At 36.7% G+C, this 22,122-nt stretch overlaps 3 protein-coding genes across 4 annotated transcripts in view; 1 reads left to right on the top strand and 2 right to left on the bottom strand.

Moving 5' to 3' along the window:
- Window positions 1-2,086: 2,086 nt before the first annotated feature.
- LOC126964935 (SAGA-associated factor 11 homolog) lies at window positions 2,087-13,189 on the top strand. 2 transcript variants are annotated; one of them, XM_050808266.1, is made up of 4 exons: window positions 2,087-2,915; window positions 3,240-3,429; window positions 4,037-4,180; window positions 9,415-13,189. In XM_050808266.1, exons 1-4 carry the CDS (start codon window positions 2,561-2,563, stop codon window positions 9,653-9,655), a joined length of 930 nt encoding a protein of 309 aa, XP_050664223.1. In that variant the 5' UTR covers window positions 2,087-2,560; the 3' UTR covers window positions 9,656-13,189. The 2 variants fall into 2 exon arrangements, with proteins under 2 accessions (XP_050664223.1, XP_050664224.1); XM_050808267.1 differs by having other exon boundaries at window positions 2,088-2,915; window positions 4,046-4,180.
- Window positions 6,468-22,122, bottom strand: part of LOC126964921 (uncharacterized) — a 648,802-nt gene continuing 633,147 nt past the window's right edge. The window contains exon 9 of the transcript XR_007729448.1: window positions 6,468-6,508. The gene's annotated coding sequence lies outside the window, so the exon portion shown is untranslated. The remainder of the gene's footprint in view (window positions 6,509-22,122) is intronic.
- On the bottom strand, window positions 13,181-20,843 carry LOC126964939 (lopap-like). Its single transcript, XM_050808270.1, has 4 exons — window positions 20,637-20,843; window positions 18,253-18,478; window positions 16,816-16,920; window positions 13,181-13,555 (listed from the first exon to the last, which is right to left on the bottom strand). The coding sequence occupies exons 1-4, from the start codon at window positions 20,820-20,822 to the stop codon at window positions 13,362-13,364; spliced, it is 711 nt and encodes a 236-aa protein (XP_050664227.1). The 5' UTR covers window positions 20,823-20,843; the 3' UTR covers window positions 13,181-13,361.

Below are 22,122 nucleotides of genomic sequence, written 5' to 3'. Positions count from 1 at the left end.
TCCCCGTGATAAATGCGGTAGAAGACACACAATGAAGCGACGTCTCAACGCAACGCCAAGTGATCCGGCCGTTCACAGAGCACTGGCTCCCCGACAATTACAAACTAGACGTTGCACGCCGTCAAATGTATCGAGCTGATACGGGGTTTGCCAGACCAGAGATGACAGCAATACTCCATGTGTGGCCGGACCTGCGCTTTGCAGAGCGCTAGAATGTGGGCCGTCTTGAAGTATTGCCATGCTCTAATAATCACATATTTAGACAAATTTGGAGAAAAATAAGTTCTGTGTTTAAAATAGTTAAGTTGGAATTAGTTAAATTGTCATTAATAAATAATATTGTAATTTTTTTCTATATATTTTTATTTTTTATATTTATTTTTATTGAGAGTTCAAATTTTGTTACCAATGTAAGAAACATCTAGTACACGCAGCACGCTATTAATTAACTGCCTAGTTATAAGTTAACTATATCACTTAGATCACAATTTATTGTAATTTGTTGGTGTTCCTAAATTATAACAATAATATGAAAATGCTACTAATAATAATAAAAAAATATAGCTACTAAAATTTTAGGTAGTTACCGAGTATCACCTTATACAAACTCTACGGAACTATGAATACATTGGAATCGGAGTGACAAAGTCACAGTGACTTTTTTAGAAGTGGAATGACAGTCACGGTGACAACAAAATAATATTATTTTACCTCTCCAGCGCGCTATTGCTACGTGAATACTTGCAGCAAAAACGGTTTTTGCCGCGAGCGTGAGACAAAGTGTTTTCAAAAGTTTAAATTTCAATCCCTACGTGACCATACATCCGGGAATTACTCTGCGCTAATAAAATAAACAATGCAATCCGTATCGTTCCGAAACTCATTTTAGCCTATCGTATTATCTCATTGTCACAGAAATTTATTATTATAATAGTTTCTCTTACAAACCTTATAACCTATAACACTTTTCTCGCTAGTCGAGGTGAAAAGTTTGTAGCTGTACCTACAACCAATAATATCAATTAATACAAATGTCTAATATCTAACTTGTAACGTAATACCTTCGTAGCATTATAGATCGTAGAAATATAAATCGTGCATATTAACTGTAATAAACGTATGCCGAAAGATTCGTTCTGAAAAGAATATTTTATTTTATTTACCGTAATATTAGCTCTTATAAGAATTTTTTTCATTTCATAATGCTGTACATCAAGTCATAGAATCATGCAGATCACCAGTAGTCAACTCATCGAAGTACAAGCATCATCACGTTCTCTCGAAGACCGCAGATATACTCACGTGATCAGTCATATGCTCCGCGTTACACAACCTCACAGCAAGGCCGAGCGTACTCGACTGAAGCGTCGCGGCATCGATCACTATTCATTCAATTTTAATCAATGAGCGACAGAGTGGGTGCTAAATGCTCATTGACATCGGATGGTCGAGGTTCGACGCGAGTTTACACAAGCGCGCGCTCGCTGGCCGGCTTACTATAGCCTTAGTACCTATAGCCGATAGCATTAGTTTTAGAGCGAGATAGAACACATAATATTATTCTCAATTCTTATTGAATGAAACGTTTAACAAAACGGTCAAAATGTAAGATTTAGTATTGGTGTGTATTTTCTAAACTTGTAAATATTTTTTAAGTAACAATTGTAATTGGTTAACTAGTTTTAAGGATTTTGTGTATATATATCATGTAACTGACGTAAAACATATCATCTTCCACATATTCCTCACAGTCTTCATACTACTTAAGCAGTTATTTATTTGATCTCCAAACGCTCAGTCTCCAAAAGTTGTATGTTTCATACGAGCGCAAATTTTTTTTTGTCTTTTGCCTTTAAATCACTCACTACCTCAGTAGTCTTTATTAGAATCACTCGCTACGCTTGTGATTTAATTCTAGACTACTTGGCCAATTCGTGATTAAAAGTCAGCACTCGTAGAACAAAATAACTTTGCTCACTTGCTGAACAAATAAGTATTTCCCCATAGACCAAGTTACTATACTTGGTCTATGATTTTCCCCCACCTCTCGGCGTAGCAATGCAGTTGCAGTTTTATCCCTGCCGAATAGGTACGTATCTGCATCAGTCAGTAACGTCAATTGAAAATTGTCAAATGTGAAAAATTGTCAAACTACAGCTGTTAGCTGTTGATCATGAATTCGTAAATGTAAAATTGAAATAAATCTGAATGATATCCAATAATCATTCCAATACATTGAAAATATGTGAATATTTTATCTAATAATAAAACCGTTCGTTGCGGTGTTAAAAGCTGAAAGCTTTATCTTCTTGGAGAAGTTAAAATGATATTTTTTTGATAAAAATACTTTGCGGTAAAGAATGCTATTATGATTAAAACGCAGTACTACCAGTTGTTGGGCATCTGAATGAAAAATAATCCTGCTACACCCGGTACTTGCGTTCTACTTATTCGTTTCTCTTCCTATCATTACTAATGACTATATTATAGATTTTTAACTTTATCATCGTAATTCGTAACGCTCGTGTATATCACAATAATAATAATAAGTATTAATAAAATGACGACTATTGTAAGTGAACTTAGTATGCACGATCTGAACAATAAATTCTACGAAATAATGCAAAACGAAAGCAACGTAGAAGATGCGGCAAAGTTTATCTACGACAGTCTGTATGACGATGTAGCTATGGGATTCCTATTTGAATTCCATCACGGATTGAAGACAGGACTTACTGACTTGATCGAAGGCGAGAAGGAAGATGAAGAAAGTTATAAAATTGTGAATTCTTCAGAATATGATGTGTTTGGATTGTCTGTATTGAAGAAGACACAAGATGCTAACTGCTCCTGTCCTAATTGCGAGCGTCCAGTTTCAGCGTCACGATTTGCACCACACTTAGAAAAATGCATGGGTAAGTCAGTAAGGTGCCTTGGATATTAATCCATAAAGTTTACTGTCCTTATGCTTTCTTTATAGGCTCAATAATAATAATAATAATTTATCTGACATAATTTTATTTCTTACTGCAGGTTAAAAATGTCTTTGATATAGTAAAGTAAATATACACTCCGACATGTACACTAATAAATAAAGAAAAAAACTGAAGAACTGTTATCACTTATTGAATTTCAGTAACCTTTTCACATTACAATTAAAAAAAGCTTATCGGGCTTAACAATTAATATCTCCTATTTATCATTACATGACATATACAATATTATTACTAACATTGTAGGAATGGGGCGCAATAGCTCTAGAATTGCCTCAAGGCGCATAGCATCAAATAGTCGTGAGCCAACATCATATGCAGGGCTACCAAGTGATGATGAAGATGATGCTGACTGGTCTGGTGGCTCTGTCCATAGTGAGAGACGGAAGAAGAGGATTAAAAACAGTAACAGCAGGAAATCTAATAAAATGCACAAGTTGGTAACATTTTTCACATAAATTTTGTGTAACTGGCTTAAACATGGGTCTGTAAGCAAGAAAAACTAACAATAGTTCAGTTAATCCCACAGTTATGAAGTTACTTTAGCCTACATCCAGTCCATAGCAAAAATGTATAGAATTAGGGAACAAATATTTATGAGAAATTAAGATTTCTTAAGATTATACTAGTTTATTTCAAATTATTTTTTGTTAGATGTGGGTGTAGATAAATATATTTTTATTTTAAATTACATAAACGTAGATAGAATTAAAAGAAACAAAAACAGTAATATTATGAATAATAGCTTATGTAATGAAGCCTCCTGCTACCTATCTATAATTTAGTATAGGCTGATGGTGAGTTTTAGATGGTAATGGACAATTTTATTATATATATCTGCTGGATCTGCCTGGGAATGAAGATAAAGGCACATAATATTCTTAGGATCAATTCTTATTATTATAACACAATGTATTCCACTTCTTAGAAGATATTTCCTGAAATTTTATTCATGAAGTAACCATTTTCCATGTTATCAGTATCATCACTGCTGATAATTAATTTGGTAAAATAAACGCAATTTGATATTAACTATTTTCTAGTGTCAACAGAAATACTGGTCCCCACAACTCGGACTCCAACGATGGTTGTGCCACCTATGAGACAATGAGTGCAATTGAGAAGAAGAATTTGTTGCAGCAATTGTGTGGGGTTGTTTCTGAGCATACTAAAAAGTTTTGTACTAGGTAAGTACTTCCACAGAGATCCACATACCTCACACAACTCAGCAAATATAAAGTTGCTGCCCTTTGGGTAGAGAACCCTAAAAAGACTTCAACTTCCTTCCTTGTGCGGTGTTTCCGGGACGATACGACATGGGTACTTTCAAAAAAAGCGCGTACACCTTCCTAAAAGGTCGGCAACGCTCCTGTGATTCCTCTGGTGTTGCAAGAGATTGTGGGTGGTGGTGATCACTTACCAACAGGTGTGCCGTACGCTCGTTTGTCCTCCTATTCTATAAAAAAAAGCTTCATTTGTTCAACAGTTGATGTATCATCTCGTTCCAACATTCATTTTCAATCTTAGCAAATTGTTCAATTACATTTTCGGCATTACCTTGACATAAGTTTGGATATCTACCTGTGTAACCTCCACACATTATAACAGGTGGGGAATCTTGTATTAATATTGTTATGATTTCAGAATAGAAACGGTACTTTTGTTTTGTGAATTTTCACTGTCACTGAAATGGTGGCCTGTCTCTATCTCAACACTTTACTTAATTATTTATATTAATTGAGTCAGTTAGTAAGTTAGTTTAGCTGGGCTGTTGACACACTAAGCCTCTTGATTGGGCCATTGTGCGTTTTCGTTTGTCTTCTTACTCCCACCAGCCCAGATCATTCCAGAAGTCTAGCAGTCTTTTTAAATTTCTGAAGGCATCTGGGAGCAGGATTTGTGCCCATTGTTCGGCCACACTCCTGCACTCCATAAACACATGTTCTGGTGTGTCTTATGCCTCCATGCATCCTCTGCACAAAATTATAACACTAGAAATAAGGGATTGCTTGTAACTAATTCTAGTAGGCTTCATAAGATACATAATAGCTTTAAGGGTAAATGTATACACTTCTACAATAAAGTCCCAGCCACTGTTCAGGCACTATCTATAAATAAATTTAAATGTTTTATAAAAAAATGGCTCTGTCGTAAATCCTATTACTCAACTGCTGAATATCTAAATGATCAGACGGCCTGGGACTAGATTGTGATTATTTTATAGCGATAGAAATGACTGTACAATATTGTATATTTTTATTGAAGAGCGCAAAAAAAAAAATGCTGGGAGAGTTTCTTGCGCCGCTTCTTCTCTCTCACAGCGCCATTTGTTTCCATAAAGAATTCCTTTTCCAGAATTCCTTTAGGAATTAATTTTGAGAAAATAAATGCCTTTATGCCTTTAAAGGGCTGTTTGTTACACCTATGACATATAGATGCTTGTTCAAGGGACAGTGACCGGTAACAACATCTACTATTTTTATGTATTTTGTCCCATCAGGTTGAGGTAGCAGTGGTTCCGGTCCATATGTAAGTACGATTTTATTTTGTTTGTTCACAGTGTTCTGTCCATGGGTGCATCTAGAAGTGGTATTTCCTTCAAGATTCCCTTTAGGACTCTGGAGTGAATGGTTTCTGTGTTTTGTTTCCATAGACCGTTTGCCGTTAGTCTTAAGGCCGCCTTTGCCTTTTCCTATACCACCAGATCTAAAGGTCTAAAATTCAAGACATGTTCGAGTGCAGATGATGGAGTGGTCCTCATGCATCCAGTAGCCGTTACGGTCGCTAAGGGTTGGAGACTCTGGAGTTTCGATTTTACTGTTGTCAGTTGTGCCCTGAGCCACCATACAACTGTTTCATGGGTTAGGGAAGGTCTGATGACCGAATGTGTAAAGCAGTAGTATTATCTTAATACTGATACCCCATTTTTTGCCTACTAGCCTTTTGCACTGGTAGAAAGCAATACAGGTCTTCCTTGTTTTGTCTTCGATGTGACTCACCTAGTTCAGGTTGTCATCAAAGATGATGCCACGTCACAAACGTCTGGGCGTTTAACTGGATTTGATAGGGAGAGTTTGGTGTTAAAGAATTTTGGTGGCTGGAGTTCCGGTAATTTCCTCTTGTTTGTGAAAAGGATAAGTTCTGTCTTTTGTGGATTTACCGACAGAGTATTCACCACTATCTGAACCGCCCTTTTTCTGACTAGTTCGGTAATCCAGTTCCTTATGACAGCTTCTAAATGAAATTTCCGTAGGGCGTGGTTAATGCTGTTGTGCATAGTCTTGTCAAATGCCCCTTCTATATCTATAAAGGCAGCAAGTGTGGAAGCTTTGGTCGTGATAGCCATTTCTATTTTGTGCACCTCCGAGTGGAGTGCTGACTCTGTTGATCTGAACAGTATGTTATGTTTTTAAAATGATAACCCTCATCTCAAGTCAATTTCCTAATATGCAAATACATATTGGGGTTGAGCAGGTTATCAACTGTAAAGTAGATCCTGTAGATGAAGCCACAACCTGAGAGTTGAACAAAGCAAATAAAATTTTATAACGAGGCGGTACTCGAACGGTTAGCTCAGTTGGTTAGAGCACCGGCACGGAACGCCGGTCGTGGGTTCGAATCCCGCATCGTTCATAAAATTTTGTTTTTCAAATTTAATTTCTGTTGATCTGCCTTTCCTGTATTGGTTGATATTTCCTGTGTTGGTTGAAGTGTAGCCTTATCTTTTGAAGTGTTCCATCTCTTAGTTATCTATCTACTAGTCTTTCTAGTGTTTTTAACAAGAATGTTGTTACACTAATGGGCCTGAAGGATTTGGCATGTGTTTAGTCCTCCTTGCCTGGTTTTTGTAAGAAGACTAGTTTCGCCTCCCTCCATTGTTTCTGGATGTATTTGAACTAAGTAAGAACTAAGTAAATTGTTAGTAAGTGTTCAGTTATTTGATTACTGGAAAGATTCCATCCAGCCCTGCGGATTTGAAAGGTCTGAAACTCTTAAGGCCCATTCTATTCTATCCGCAGTTACTATTTTGTTTCCGATTTCCCCATTCTTGGGTGGTTGGTGCGCTGTAATGCTCATTTGCCCACTCTGAGTCTGACACAATTTGACATTCGGGGAAGTGTGTTTCTTGTAATGATCTGCTGGTTTTTTGGTCTTTTAGGGATCCTAATAGATTCAGATCATCTTTAGAAAGAATTTTCTTCATTCTTGCGGCTTGGTTTGTTGAACTTATACTACTGCTGAAGTTGTGCCAGGCTGGAGTTCTGCGGAATCTGTTTCGTTTTTGTTGTATTTTTGTGCTCTTTTATATTCATTCCAGTCTTCCTTAGGTGGGTATTTTTTACTCGGTTAAAAAGTGCACTGAGTCGTTTGCGAAGACGTTCAAGATCTGTCCCCCACCTTTCTTGAGACTTTCTTTCCGGATTTTAGATGTTACTAAAGGACATGCTAGTTCATATCTTTTAACAGTGATATGGTAAGAAGCTATATGTTACGTTCTATGTTGTCTGTACTAAGTGTTACGTCTGTTATTTGTGTTTCACTTGGTGTTTTGGTTAAAAGATTTGTGTACCTTGTGATATCTGTCTTATGTTCTGTTATGTTGTTGTGTTCAGGGTGTGTTGGATTCTAGTTTATCTGGTAACAAACGCGTTTGTGGTCCGCGAAAGATGGCTCGTGTGTGCCGCCGAATGTGGAAAGATATATTCAGTTAGCAACTCCCCCGTTTATTAATAGACTAATAATTAGGTAACATTTAATGAGAGTGTTTTAAACATATTTTATTTTTATTCATTTGAAGTAAGAGTATCTCGTTTGACCTGAATGAGTAGTAAGTGATAGGATTGGATTTGATACTCAGCCCTTTGAGTATTGAGTGATAGGATTGGATTTGATACTCGGCCTATTGAGTATTGATTGATAACATTGTATTTGATATTCGGCCCATTGAGTAATGAATGATAGGATTGTATTTGATATTCGGCCCATTGAGTATTGTAGTGATAGGATTGTATTTGATATTCGGACCATTGAGTATTGAGTGATAGGATTGTATTTGATATTCGGCCCATTAAGTATTGAGTGATAGGATTGGATTTGATATTCGGACCATTGAGTATTGAGTGATAAGATTGCATTTGATATTCGGACCATTGAGTATTGAGTGATAGGATTGTATTTGATATACGGTCTATTGAGTGATAGAATTGTATTTGATATTCGGTCCATTGGGTATTGAGTGATAGGATTGTATTTGATATTCGGCCCATTGAGTATTGAGTGATAGGATTGTATTAGTTATTCGTCCATTGAGTATTGAGTGATAGGATTGTATTTGATATTCGGCCCATTGAGTATTGAGTGATAGGATTGTATTTGATATTCGGCCCATTGAGTATTGAGTGATAGGATTGTATGTGATATTCGGCCCATTGAGTATTGAGTGATAGGATTGTATTTGATATTCGTCCAATGAGTATTGAGTGATAGGATTGTATTTGATATTCGTCCAATGAGTATTGAGTGATAGGATTGGATTTGATATTCCGCCCATTGAGTATTGATTGATAGGATTGGATTTGATATTCGGCCCATTTTGTTCATTTCTGTTTCGTTGTCAAGTTTCGATGAAGGGGTCGTAGATGTCGAGGTGAATAAAAAAGTAAGAATTTATATAAGTTTGGATCGTTGGTCGCGCTATAGGATGAACCTCTGACCCTCACTACAAAGCCCCTGGTTCGAGCCACATGGCAATGTGATTTCGGTTTTTGAAACACATGTAAATGTTTATTTGATGCTTTATAAGGTCGGCGACACTGTTGTGATTAGTCTGGTGTTACAAGAGATTATGGGCCGGGGTGACCCGTATGTTTGTCTGTAAAGATTTGATGTCTTTACACTTTGAATGTCCAATTCAAAGTCAAATAAACTTTATTCAAATAGGCTCAAACTAAGCGCTTTTGAATGGTCACTACAAATATTTCTTTTGAATTACTGAATTTACCATATTATGTTCGTAAAAAGTTGAGCGCGTGAGGACAGCATGCAAGAAGAAACTCAACGGCCACTCTTTTCAATCAAATAGAGTATTTTTTTTAATGAAAATAAGAGGCGAGGCGAGCAGCACGTTCAGCTGATTCAGCTTGCCCGTTACATTGCAGTCCCGCTCAGTATTCTTGAAAAATCCCAAAAATTCTGAGCGGCGCTTCAACTGCTCTCGTTACCTTGAGACAAGATGTTAAGTCTCATTTGCCCAGTAATTTCCCTTTCAGACCGAAACACAGTATTGCTTACGCCTATTTCTGCCGTGAAGCAGTACTTCACGGCAGAAATAGGCGCCATTTTACAATGGCTTTAATATACATTACAAATGAGTTTGTAAGGTTCTGCATCCAATATACGAGTCGTGTTATTGATATTGCAGATCGACTCGATGCCCGCAGCACACGGACGAACAACGCAGAGCGTTACGTAACAGCGTTCTGGAGCCTTCTACCCCAGAGTCGCAGATGATGGGGCTTACCGCAGACGACGCGGGCTCGCCACCAGACTCCAGCCCTTCTTCATCATGCTCCTCGTCCAGCCGGAAGCGAGATAGACATCGGGCTCCCATGAAGGGCAAGAATAAACGCGAGAGAAATATGTCGCCTAACGCACGTGACTGAATCACATCAAACACATGAACAGTTTTAATCACGGACGAGTAAAAAATAAGGACTCCGTGTCACCTTACATAACAAGACAATGATATATTTTCATATAATTCATATAAAAAAATACATTTAAACATCCGTGACTCGGAAACAAACATCCATATTCATCATATAAATGCTTGCACCTACCAGGATTCGAACCCGGGACCTCTAGCTTAGTAGCTTTACATAACAGTGAGGCACCAAAACAAGCCGGTAAACGTGTAAAAACATAGCCCCACGCATACACTTACACTTAATACAAGCCGATCGGCCGCCATTATGAGATTTGCCATCGTCTGTGACAGATCAGTTTGCGTCGCAATAAAATATTTTAAAAATGCCGTAGTGCGTTGTGAAAAAGTGTAAAAACAATAATATGAAAGTATTTGTGGATATATGATTAATTAAGGGAGATAAAATTGTGTAACTTGTATACCCCGTAACCGCACACACACTAGCATAAAGGTGCTTCACTTGCTAATATCACGACGCGGAGTCCTTCATTTTTTACTAGTCCGTGGTTTTAATAAGGATAAAGTATACATGTTTTTACGTACCAAAATTACGAGCTTTATGTTCATCATATTCGAACGCTTAGCTTGTGCTTCTGACTAAATATGCATTTATTAGTAAAGTTATACCCCCTTATTCATAATAGTCTGCTAACTTAAAGCATTGCTAATTCTCACATATCTTCTTCTATTGACCTAAGTCAGAATGAGCAAAAACACTCCTTAGCGGCTGTTTAAAGTTAGCGGACCATTATGAATAAGGGGGATATTAATTTAAAAAAAAAATTACGACATTAAGGGACGAGACGAGCAGGACGTTTAGCTGATGATAATTGATACGTCCTGCAAGTTACAATGCAGTGCAGCTCAGGATTCTTGAGAAACTTATAAATTCTGAGCGGCACAACAATTGCGCGATATAAGATTTTAAATCTCATTTGCCCAGTAATTTCACTAGCTACTTACACATTATTGCTTCACGGCAGAAATAGGCGCCGTTGTGGTACCTATAATCTAGCCGGGACCCTGTGCAAAGAAGCCTCCAACTGGTAACATCAAGATTTAAAGAACATGCGTCATCGAACGGTTGGCTTAGCGGTAACACCCGTTGGGTTTAGAGGGTTGGAGGCGTAGTTCGAATCCCGCACCGTTAATAAGGTTCGGTATTTAAATTAAATTATTACATTTAATACTAGAAGTGATGGGATTCATATACAATAGCAAAAAGGTTAAAATGTCTGGGGGAAAAATATTATTGTAGTCATATAAACGCTATCCATGTAAGTGACCATAAATATTAGTGTAAAATACTGTATTATAATGGATACTATACTCTACATATAACTAGCTATACTATATATATATATATATTTATTTTTTTAAAAACTAAAAACTTTATTAAAAACACAAAATCTTCAATGAACAAATACTCAATGTACGATTTTATTATAAGTGTGAGAAATAATTATAAAAGACGCCATTTTAGGTTTAATCTCTATTGACTCAGGTTATACAATGAACTTGTGTGTAGGTATATAGAATTACTGTCTTATTCATAATGGCTTAGCGGAGATTTAAAACATCGCTAATATACGCTTGTTAAAAATCGCATATTAGAGCTAAAACGCTCATTATCTCTTCGATAAAGCTGACGTGACTTATAGTAGCTAGGACCCTTCTATAAACCTTTTTTAAGCACTCGAACGCAAAAAAACATGGCCGACATTGATCAGCTGTTCGTTAAATAATGTGTTTTAAAGCTTTCCGTTCAAAGTTGTTGGATATCCGTCATAGATTGACAAAAACAGACTTCAAAACTTTGATTTTTGTAGTTTGAAATTATTTTGACATCGGCAACTGACAAACCATTGACATTGAAAAGAGAAAAGAGTCTGTTTCCATTGACAGTTCCTCATTTAAATTAGTTAAAATCATTTTTTTGTATGAAATGGCAACTTTGCGTACTATAGAGACGTATTAGTAATGGGAGATTTATCTAACGAATATGAATAAGGATTTTTATCTAATCGTTCGATAGGCAACACGTTTTAACTAGAATAGCTTTAAACGTTCGAAAAGCGTTTTATTATGATAAGGCAGTTAAAGTATGTTTATACTAAAGCCAGGGAGACAAGATAAAGAATATAAACAAAGGGACTTACTGAGTTATATACTCAGTTGTATTGTCATAAATACGGCTGATTCGGTCTCATTAGAATAGGAGATCCATAATTTGTATATAACTTATTCCAATAAAAATGTTTTGAAGCCTTGAAAAAGGTTTCGTTTGTTACACTAAAATTATGACAGACAAAACATATTTACATTCTTTATCTTGTCTCGTTGGCCATACTATTATAGATGTTCAATACTTTTCTGTCAGGTACAGTACTTGTCGCACTGTCTATTGTAGAAAATAACTGGTAAATTATATATAAAATAATTAAGTACATTAAATATCACAATTAATTAAAGTGGGGAATTTAATGGAGTCCTATTTGAATGCTATGTCAATGTTCCAAAAAAGGCTGAAGATAAAATGTAAAAATGCTGGCAGCCTCTTTGGAATCCTCCACCTTAGGTTTTTATTATTTGTTGTACCAGAAATACATTTGTAAATTATTGAGGCTTATAAAACACCATAGACAATATATGAGCGTATAGACTCAACAAGGTTTTCAAGAGAGAAGAACATCTATAACGCAGATACAGCAAGATAGAAAAGGAGATCGAATCTATTGTGACTGTAACCGTTTTTGATTGACAAGTCGAAAAGAGTCAGCCACGCTTGGCTTTAGCCCCTTAGTACCTATTTTCAAAATAAAACTACTAACGCGAACATTGACAGATCAAAATTGGTCAAGAATTATCGGGCTGTCGGGTCGTGTATACGCTGGTATATTCTAAGACTATGTGAGAAATAGCCCGCGACCACTGATCTGTATAAATACCACTGGACAGGCTATTCCGTATGTTTGACAGCAAATTTTTTGTGCCTATTTGAAGCGCCACTCGAGAGCGTCCAGAGAACTAATTGTGACGTATAATACAAATGGTTGCGAAGGAACGTACTATACTCTGAAGTATTTTTGCATATTGGATTAATTTCGTTCTTTTTCCGTGTTATTTATACTTCAAGAATCAACATAATAAAGTACACATTTTTTTTGTAAATAGTTTCCCACCATCTATCGATGTTTGCTGAGGTTTTAGTACCGCAGACTCTCGCCAACAGCGCCAAAATGGCGAATATCAAACAGGCACAAAAGCACTTTCACAGCCGCCAGTCCAGTGTGATATAGTAGGGGTCAGTGCCCGGGACGGACAGATGGGCGGATGGACGGATAACAGAGTTTTAGTAATAGGGTTGTCATGTGTTCGCATTGTGTAGGAATTCTAATTCTGGATATCTATCTTATAAAAAAATATATTGTAATAAGATAAATATGTGTCTACCTATATGTTTACGAATAAAATAAATAAAAAAATTAAATTACTTTTATTTATTAAATAGAACAATAAATCATGAAGATTTTTTTTAATTTTACAAATATGATTAAAGGGAAATAATTAGTTGAAAAAATAGCGTGTATTATATTGTCATATGTTTTTTACAGAATAAATGAAAAGTAAAATTCTTGGGCATTAGGAAAGCGTTGTATTCACTACCAAAAATTACTGGTAAAGAAGTCTGTTCCGTATTTATTTGTGAAGGAGCATTCTGCGTCACTGAAGTCCTTCTGTGCGAAGGTTTGCCGGTGCTCTGCCAGCTCGGTGTATTTTGAGAGGGAGTTCTCAACGTTCTTCAAGGTCTCGCCCTGCAGCCTCTCTCTCTTCCTCGATAGCACCCAGGTGAAGACTGAAACCCATCAACTGTGATCTTCACCATGTATAACTTGAAACTTTTTTCAATGTATAATAAGGCTATGGAATTGACTTGTTTGTTTCCAGGACGATTAAGATATGAGTATCTTCCGAAAGAGCTCGTATAAATACCTAAAAGTTCGGCAACGCTCCTGTGATTCCTTTTGTAAAAAGTGGGCGGCAGTGATCATTCAGCAAGAAGCGACCCGTACACTCATTTTCGTCCTATTCTTCCATTAGCCCAGCCCAAGAAAGGAGTTGGAAAATCTTTTGCATCTACCCGCATTAAAGTAAAAGACAATGTTTGATTTATACCAATATTTGGTATGTGTTGGTCAACTTTCAGGTTGTATCTACAAGATCTACTTTACAGACGATTATTACATATTAGGAAATTGACTAGAGATGTCGCTATTGCAAATTATTAGATTTTCATGGTATACCTAAATATTTCTCGTAATAGGATTATAAATCTTTAAATTGAATGGTCAATCCCATTTGTTTAGCGATTTTAATCTAATGTAAAATGGTAGACTTAAAACATTGTTTAATCACACACTCATGGTTAAAATCATCAATTATAATTCTCTCTAATAATGTAATTGGTGTTGTAACCGTTTTAATCAAAATAAATAAATAAAAATAAATAATAAATAGGTCAAATCACCATCGCATTCGCGATCTCTGCATTCAACCTGCTCGAAATCAATTAAGGCGCTATAGTCCTAAAAAGTGACATTTTTGAAAATCTACTTAAAATACTTCTACAAATACTACGGTTCCAATTTTTTACATGTTTATCTTCATTTCTTTATCTAAATTATTGCAGTTTCGAAAACACGATTACGAAATAAAATCTCGATAGATTTATTTTTTTGTAAAATAGGCTTTTTGATATGAATTGTTTTATATTATCATATAAATATGATGGCTATAAACACAAAACTTATTTTACTCGATAGTTTATTAGTATTTATAAATATTCATCGTGGGTTTTATCAATTCGCTTTGTGAATTATTTTATATTAATTTTTTTCATAATAAACCAAACGCGACGCCTTGGTTGCATGCTCGCTCATGCCAGCAGTACGCCCGTGACCACTGTCAAGGACGATACTGTGTTCGTTTCTCTCGGGCTCACATTACGTAAGATTTTAGCAAACAAGTACAAATCGGGAATCATAGTAAAAAAATGACGATGCTGCAACAGCATATTTGCTAAAATATAATATAGGTAAATGGAAGTCGGAAAGTACTAAAATAAAATGTACGTAATATTATTTTGAAAATTATGCCACGCGGAATTTTTGTATGTATGTACTTTAGGGAAGTAAGATCTTGGATCCATCTTGGATTTAAAAAAATATGCCAAATTCGTTCTCTGCACCCTCGAGAACCTCGGACACGATATCTATATTGTTAAAATCATAATTTTGTGCGACGGCCATCTTGGATATCATAAATGTTCCCAAATTCGTTCTCGGCACCCTCGAGAACCTCGGATATATACCGATATTGTTGAAATCATAATTTTGCACAGCGGCTATCTTGGATTTCAAAAATGATCCCAAATTCGTTCTCTGCACCCTCGAGAACCTCGGATACGATACCCATATTGTTGAAATCATAATTTTGCGCGGCAGCCATCTTGGATTTCAAAAATGATCCCAAATTAGTTCTCTGCAGCTTCGAGAACCTCAGATACGATACCCATATTGTTGAAAAAAAAAAATTTTGCGTGGCGGCCATCTTGGATTTCAAAAATGATTCCAAATTCGTTCTCTGCAGCCTCGAGAATCTCGGATACGATATCCATAATGTTGAAATCATAATTTTGCGCGTAATATAACATTTCTCTCATACGTCGATAAAAAAGATTTACTTCAAAAATGCATAAAAAATATCACAGTAATTCCGTACTCTAGCGCAACTGTAAGTTTTAAAAAATATTACGCGGTCCTTCTGGGTCGGCGGTCGTTGACCCGCATCGCTCGGTTCGTTCTCAGCCATGCCCGACGCCCGTGTCCATGTGTACCTACGTTCGAGCGATTTTTACCTAAAGTGTTGGGAAAACCTCGCCTTAACTGATATCTATGAAAGGATGACGTCAGGAAGTTGACTTGAGGAAGAGGAATTAAGAGGTTGAAAAACACAATTAATTCTTCAATATTTAAACTATCGACGGAAATATAGATTCTGGATACGACACCATAAAAATGTCAGCCATGCCACATTATTTCAAGAGTTTTACGACTAAAGTTTTACAGAAAATATTATGAAAACATAAAATAAAAACCGACATCAATAAGAACAAATAATAAAAGTGAGAAAATAATTTAATTTATTAGGTACCGACTATAATATTATGAATACAAGAGTTAATGTAATTCTATAAGAATATTTTTGGAGCGTCCTCCTTTTTTTTGAGTTAAAATACGTCGTTAAACTACTAAAGTCGGTTAAAAATACGACAGGAACGCCTTTTACATTAATGATCAGTCTATCGAATAACCCCCTTATTCATAATAGTCTGCTAAATTAAAGCATTGCTAATTCTCACTCCGTCTTCTTCTATTGACCTAAGTTAGAATGAGAAAAAACAGCCCTAAGCGGCTGTTTAAAGTTAGCGGACCATTATGAATAAGGGGGTTTATGATTAAATGTGACGCTTTTGGGTGTGCGAGACGAGGGGAGAAGGTGCGGGGAAAAGGGGCATCGTGCTACCCGGCCGCCCGACTACAGACATCTCCGCTCTGCCGCGCTGCTTGCTCGCTCGCGGCACAAAATCAAAGAAAAATGAGACATCTCCTCTCCTCTCCGCTTGATCCATTTCCACCGAAGCTAAGCGGAGAGGAGGTGTGGAAATAACGAAATCTGATTGGTTATCAAAACGCATCTCTTCTCCGCTTTGGTGAAAACCGGGCCAGATAATATGGTCTGTCTTGATGTCGGCTGAGATAAAAACTGACTGTTAATAGAGCGATAGTGATAAATAACTATTTCAGTACCTCAGTTCCAATGTGTACCTACCAGATCTGTAATTCAGTAAGTTTGAGATAACTATGAGAATTTTTCTATAAACGATAACCCACCATTACCTCAGAGATACAAGTGGATGAGTAAATGCAGTTTAGTTGTTACTATAAATATTTTTCATAAGTCTGGTATATTTTTGTTGTTTTGTTTTAAAACCCTTTTCTTAATTGTTACCTACTCCTTGGAAATGTGGTATCAATTTTATCATAATCCACTTACCGTAATGTGTTCGTAGTTTCTTTTTTAAAGTTTTACAAGTGTAAGCGATGGCGTAACTATCGTAGTCTGTTGATAAAATGAAGAAAGGGAACTGAAGAATTTTGTCTGTAACAGAAAGATTTTTGAGGTGAATATCAAAAAATGACCCACACTCCAAAGCATAGATAATTTATAAGTCTTGATAGAGCCTTTTACTGTTAGGCAACTCATGGCAGGCTAGGTTTATTACTTCAGTATGCGTGACAAGTTACGTCTTACACTCGCGATACATATGTCACTATGTTTTAGTGTGCATGCGTTGCTGAAAATATGGGTAAACAGTTCGCCGCTATTTTTTTTGACGTTAGGCTTATCTAAGCCCCAAAAGGACACTGGTCTTACACACAGACAAGCCCAAAATCCAACGGTGGGATACATATTGGAAAATGCTATCATGAACGCTCTTGGAAGGACCTAGAGTTAGTAGACCTAGTGTAGTGCGGAAGATCAGTCTCAGTCTTAGCGAAACTTTAAGAAAAAACCGGTTCACTGGATTGTCTGAAACGTCAAAAGTCATTGACAGATGACGGTTATAATCTTGTAGAAAACGGAGATAGTCGAAATCCACTACGTTTTAAGCAACTGTTCGTTTTCAAACTTAGCCGGATTAAACTTCGTCGCCAATCGCCATATTGTAATCACTACTAATTCAAACTTATGTCAAATCACTGCACCAACTTCTTTGGTGGATGTAAATACTACGTGTAACGTATTAAGAGACGGGACTGCTAAAGTAAAAATTGAAATTTAGTTTAGTATGAAACTTGCACGGTGCAGTCATTTAGTAAATAAAGTATAATCCGCCTAATTTTAAATGTGAACAGTTGCCTAACGGACATTCCCAATATTCAATCCATCTCCGGTTGTGGCCTACTTGAGATAAAAAATTGTAACTATCGTTGTTTCTGTAATCGTAATCGTATTTTTCTGTAATCGTATTTTCTGTCCCAATAAACTTATCGACGATAACTCATCTTATCCGTACACGCTGTCTGTCAATGGGACGATGTATAGCTTACCAGGGATTGAAGTTTGTATGGAAATTGCAACAGTGAACTGGCGATAAAAATGACTTATCGGGTTCATTGGGACAGCCTCAGATTATTGACAGCTAACTACTGACAGTAGAAGGTAGTAATTTATCTCTATGTGTAGATAGTACATTGGGAACGGCCGTAAAACGTAGTGGATTTCGGCTATCTCAGTTATTTACAAAATTATAGCCGTCATGTGTCAATCTATCAATGACTGCACGTTTCATACAATCGAGTGAATTGCATTTTCTTAGAGAGTTTCGCTAGGCTGACATCCTCTTTGATCAGTCTTATCTAGAGATTGTAACAGCTTGAGTAGGTTTGTTTAGTCAAGTTGACTAGTTCTATTGTTGTAAATCTGTACCTCCATCTTCATGGCTGACAATGAACTGTGCCTTTCTGCCAGCGTCAAATGTTGGGTCTACCCTAGCGAAGTAGGACTTTTGTGTCCTGTTTCCCTGGTCAATATCTATATATGTCTCCCGCAGAGTATACCCCAGGTTGTCTTCTTGGAAGTCGAGGGAGGCGCAGTCGTAGATACTTCGTCCATCGCTGGCATAGCTGGCAACATTGTACCATTCACCTGAAAACTATCAAATTATCGTGACATTCTAATTTAGCAAACATAAAACAAGCCTAACCTGCAAAACATATCATCTAATAATCTAATAAATAAAATTCTCGCGTCCAGGCGCGTGTTATCAAACTCCTCCGAAACGGCTGAAATTTTGTGTGCATGTCGGGTAGTTCTGAGAATTGGCCAACGACCTATAATGACCCGCCCCTAATTTTTTGACAAAATTCTTTATTTTAATTTTACTATGCTTTAGCATTAAAAACACATACAACTTAAAATTTACACCCTTCCACGACCAACCCCTGTTCTATCCATGGATCCGAAATAGAGTTGCAAGATGGCAATCAAAAATAAAGATTGTAGTACGATAAATTTTCTTTTTACACTAAGTGTAAACATAAGTCTTATATAAATAATGTATATGCAAAAGAACGTTTGCCGTGTCAGCTAGTAATATTATATAGTAAAGCGATGGACTCCTAAACTAATGAACGGATTTTAATGGGGATTACTTCATGGAGTGCAGATTGGTCCAACTTGAGAGATAGGATAGTTTTTATTTCGATTTGGGACCCAAAATTTTTTTCAATATTTATTTTGTATGGTCATTTTTTCTATGAGAGAATTTAGTGACGCACGGTTTGACAGTTCCCCTGTGAAACAATTTCATTATAACAACAGGTACGTTACGAAATAATTCTTGATGTTTTGAAATATTATTGGCAAATTCCTATAAAACAGTATTTTTTTTATTATCTACAGAACAACGTCTGTCGTGTCAGCTAGTGTATAATATTTTATAACTGAGAATGTTACGTAGTGGTTCGGTTACTCTGTTTTGGCGAATCTGATGTCTATCTGTTTAATAGTTAAAGAAAATATTATTACTTTGTATGCAAGGTAAAGCCCCATTTGTCGTATCACTGCTCATCGACAACACTCACCTTAAAGCCTCTGGGTCTCGAAATCGCGAGCGATTGCCAATTCCGTGGGCATCTGGAGGGCAAAGCCAAATTGGCTTCGAAGAAGCTGGGCGTCATTAATAGAGCACGGCAATACTTCAAGCCGGCCAACATTCTAGCGCTCTACAAAGCGCAGGTCCGGCCACACATGGAGTATTGCTGTCATCTCTGGTCTGGCGCACCCCAGTATCAGCTCGATACATTTGACCGCTTGCAACGTAGAGCAGCTTGAATTGTCGGTGACCCAGTGCTCTGTGAACGGCTAGATCACTTGGCGTTGCGTAGAGATGTCGCTTCATTGTGCGACTTCTACCGCATTTATCACGGGGAGTGTTCCGAAGAGCTGTTTAACCTGATTCCTGCCGCCGAATTCCACCTTCGCACGACACGCCACAAGTTAGGATATCATCCCCACCATCTGAATGTGTGGCGGTCCTCCACAGTGCGGTTTTCAAGGAGCTTTCCCCCACGTACTACAAAGCTGTGGAATGAGCTTCCTTGTGCGGTGTTTCCGGGACGATACGACACGAGTACCTTCAAAAATAGCGCGAACACCTTCCTTAAAGGCCGGCAACGCTTCTGTGATTCCTCTGGTGTTGCAAGAGATTGTGGGCGGCGGTGATCACTTAATACCAGGTGACCCGTACCTACGCTCGTTTGTCCTCCTATTCCATAAAAAAAGCGACAGACTCAGGACGAACAAAAGATTGTTGAGTTTCATAAGCTGAATAGAATTTATAGCAATAATATCAAATTGGGAACATAGTAGATATCTTACTTCATCGTTTATTTTGGTATAATGTTATTATACCTACTAGTAAAAATACTTTAATTTCAATTCAAGCTTTTATTGAGTTGGTAAGTATGTACTGTTACAAATTGGTGGTAGTTAGATACTACTTAATAATTATTTTTTGGTCTTTATTCTTCTTTAATAGTAGGGAAAAGGAATATTGGCAGACCGAACAGAAAGTAGACTTATTACCTTACTCATACTGCAGACAAGGACTGGCTACGTTTGCGCAAGGATAGGAAAAGATGAAAATAAAAATAAATAGGAGATTTCACGCAAGTATTGATATGGACCCCATATCATAAATTCAAATACCTTGATAAACAATAAGATGAAACCAATGTGAAAAATATTAATTACATTGTAAACTTGTTAATATGGAGGTTATTAAAAGTCTTATTATTTTTATTACTTACTCTAGTATAGTCTAGATTCTCTTGTATCTTAACATCGGGGCACTCTCCGGGTAATGTGAACTCAGCAGCCAACGCACAGCCAAACAAACAAACAAACAGAACAATCATTATAACGAGTGCCAGCTGGCCACGCGTCGGACAAACACAGCTTCCAAATGACAAGAACCGTATCTCTACAGTAATCATCCAATGAGATGACCCTTGCGGACACTGTTATTTATATTCTGCAATCATCGTCGAGTGGATAAGATGAAAATTGATGTTAATAATAAACATAAATATATCTTACACGACATCTTAACAACTAGTTCATAACGTTTCTTTCCATGCAATAGGGTGTATAACGTATTTAAGTATCATCTGATGGTGAATGATAACCCATACTCTCTTGCAACACTAGTGGAATTACAGGAGCGTTGCCGGCGCATTACTCCTTTTTACGTAGTGTACCGACGGACTAGTAAAAAAAGAAGGACTCCGCGCCGTTATATTAGCAAGCGAAGCACCTTTATGCTAGTGTGTGTGCGGTTACGGGGTATACCAGATACACAATTTTTTCTCCCTTAATAATAATCATATATCCACAAATACTTTTATAGTATTGTTTTTACACTTTTTCACAACGCACTACGGCATTTTTAAAATATTTTATTGCGACGCAAACTGATCTGTCACAGACGATGGCTAATCTCATAATGGCGGCCGATCGGCTTGTATGAGTGTAAGTGTATGTGTATTTACACGTTTACCGGCTTGTTTTGGTGCCTCACTGTTATGTTAGGTGACACGGAGTCCTTCTTATTTTACTCGTCCGTGAGTGTACCCTTTTTTTTCGAGGCCCAATGTCCATTGCATAAGGTGCAAAAAAGTTAATTTCATAGTTTTATAAAATATTTTTATGATACAGAGTGGATGTAATTGCCCAATTTCTCTCGCAAAAACTATGGTTTCAAATAGCTTGATTTATGAATGAGTCTTTTCTTGAATAAATCTATAGCTTTTTCAACATGGGGGTCTGACGTCGACGGATAAAACAATGTCTGGATGGCGAGCTAGTTCTTCATCTAACCACCATATCACCAATAACCACCTACCAAAAGTAATTTTAACTATTTACCCCCTTATTCATAATGGTCCGCTAACTTAAAACAGCCGCTACAGAGTTTTATTTCTCATTCTGACTTAGGTCAATAGAAAAAGACAGTGAGAACTAGCAATGCCTTAAGTTAGCAGACTATTATGATTAAGAGGGTATGTCTATCAACGTAACTGATTTCAAGTTTCATACTGTTAATCGCCACTTAAAACCTAACCAATTTATTACTTGACAAATTAGTTTTAGCTACGTTTAACATTATTAAGATATTGTAAAAAATAGTTAGTTGACATGTAATTTCAGTGTAATGTCTTAAGGAAAATAAGAAAAAAAAAGCATTAAAATATTATATTATTAAAACAGTTAATACTGAACCATTTATCATGTTTA

This window comes from Leptidea sinapis, chromosome 6, assembly GCF_905404315.1.
Source record: "Leptidea sinapis chromosome 6, ilLepSina1.1, whole genome shotgun sequence".
Lineage (NCBI taxonomy): Eukaryota > Metazoa > Arthropoda > Insecta > Lepidoptera > Pieridae > Leptidea > Leptidea sinapis.
The sequence above is the reverse complement of the archived record's forward strand: the minus strand, read 5'-3'. Positions and strand labels throughout refer to the sequence as shown.

Coding starts and splice junctions, on each gene's coding strand:
- LOC126964935 (XM_050808266.1), top strand. CDS start 2,561: ATGACGACTATTGTAAGTGAACTTAGTATGCACGATCTGAACAATAAA. Junction 2,916..3,239: donor ACACTTAGAAAAATGCATGG/GTAAGTCAGTAA, acceptor CTAACATTGTAG/GAATGGGGCGCAATAGCTCT. Junction 4,181..9,414: donor ACTAAAAAGTTTTGTACTAG/GTAAGTACTTCC, acceptor TTGATATTGCAG/ATCGACTCGATGCCCGCAGC.
- LOC126964939 (XM_050808270.1), bottom strand. CDS start 20,822: ATGATTACTGTAGAGATACGGTTCTTGTCATTTGGAAGCTGTGTTTGT. Junction 18,479..20,636: donor AGAATCTAGACTATACTAGA/GTAAGTAATAAA, acceptor ATAATTTGATAG/TTTTCAGGTGAATGGTACAA. Junction 13,556..16,815: donor GAAACTACGAACACATTACG/GTAAGTGGATTA, acceptor GATGGGTTTCAG/TCTTCACCTGGGTGCTATCG.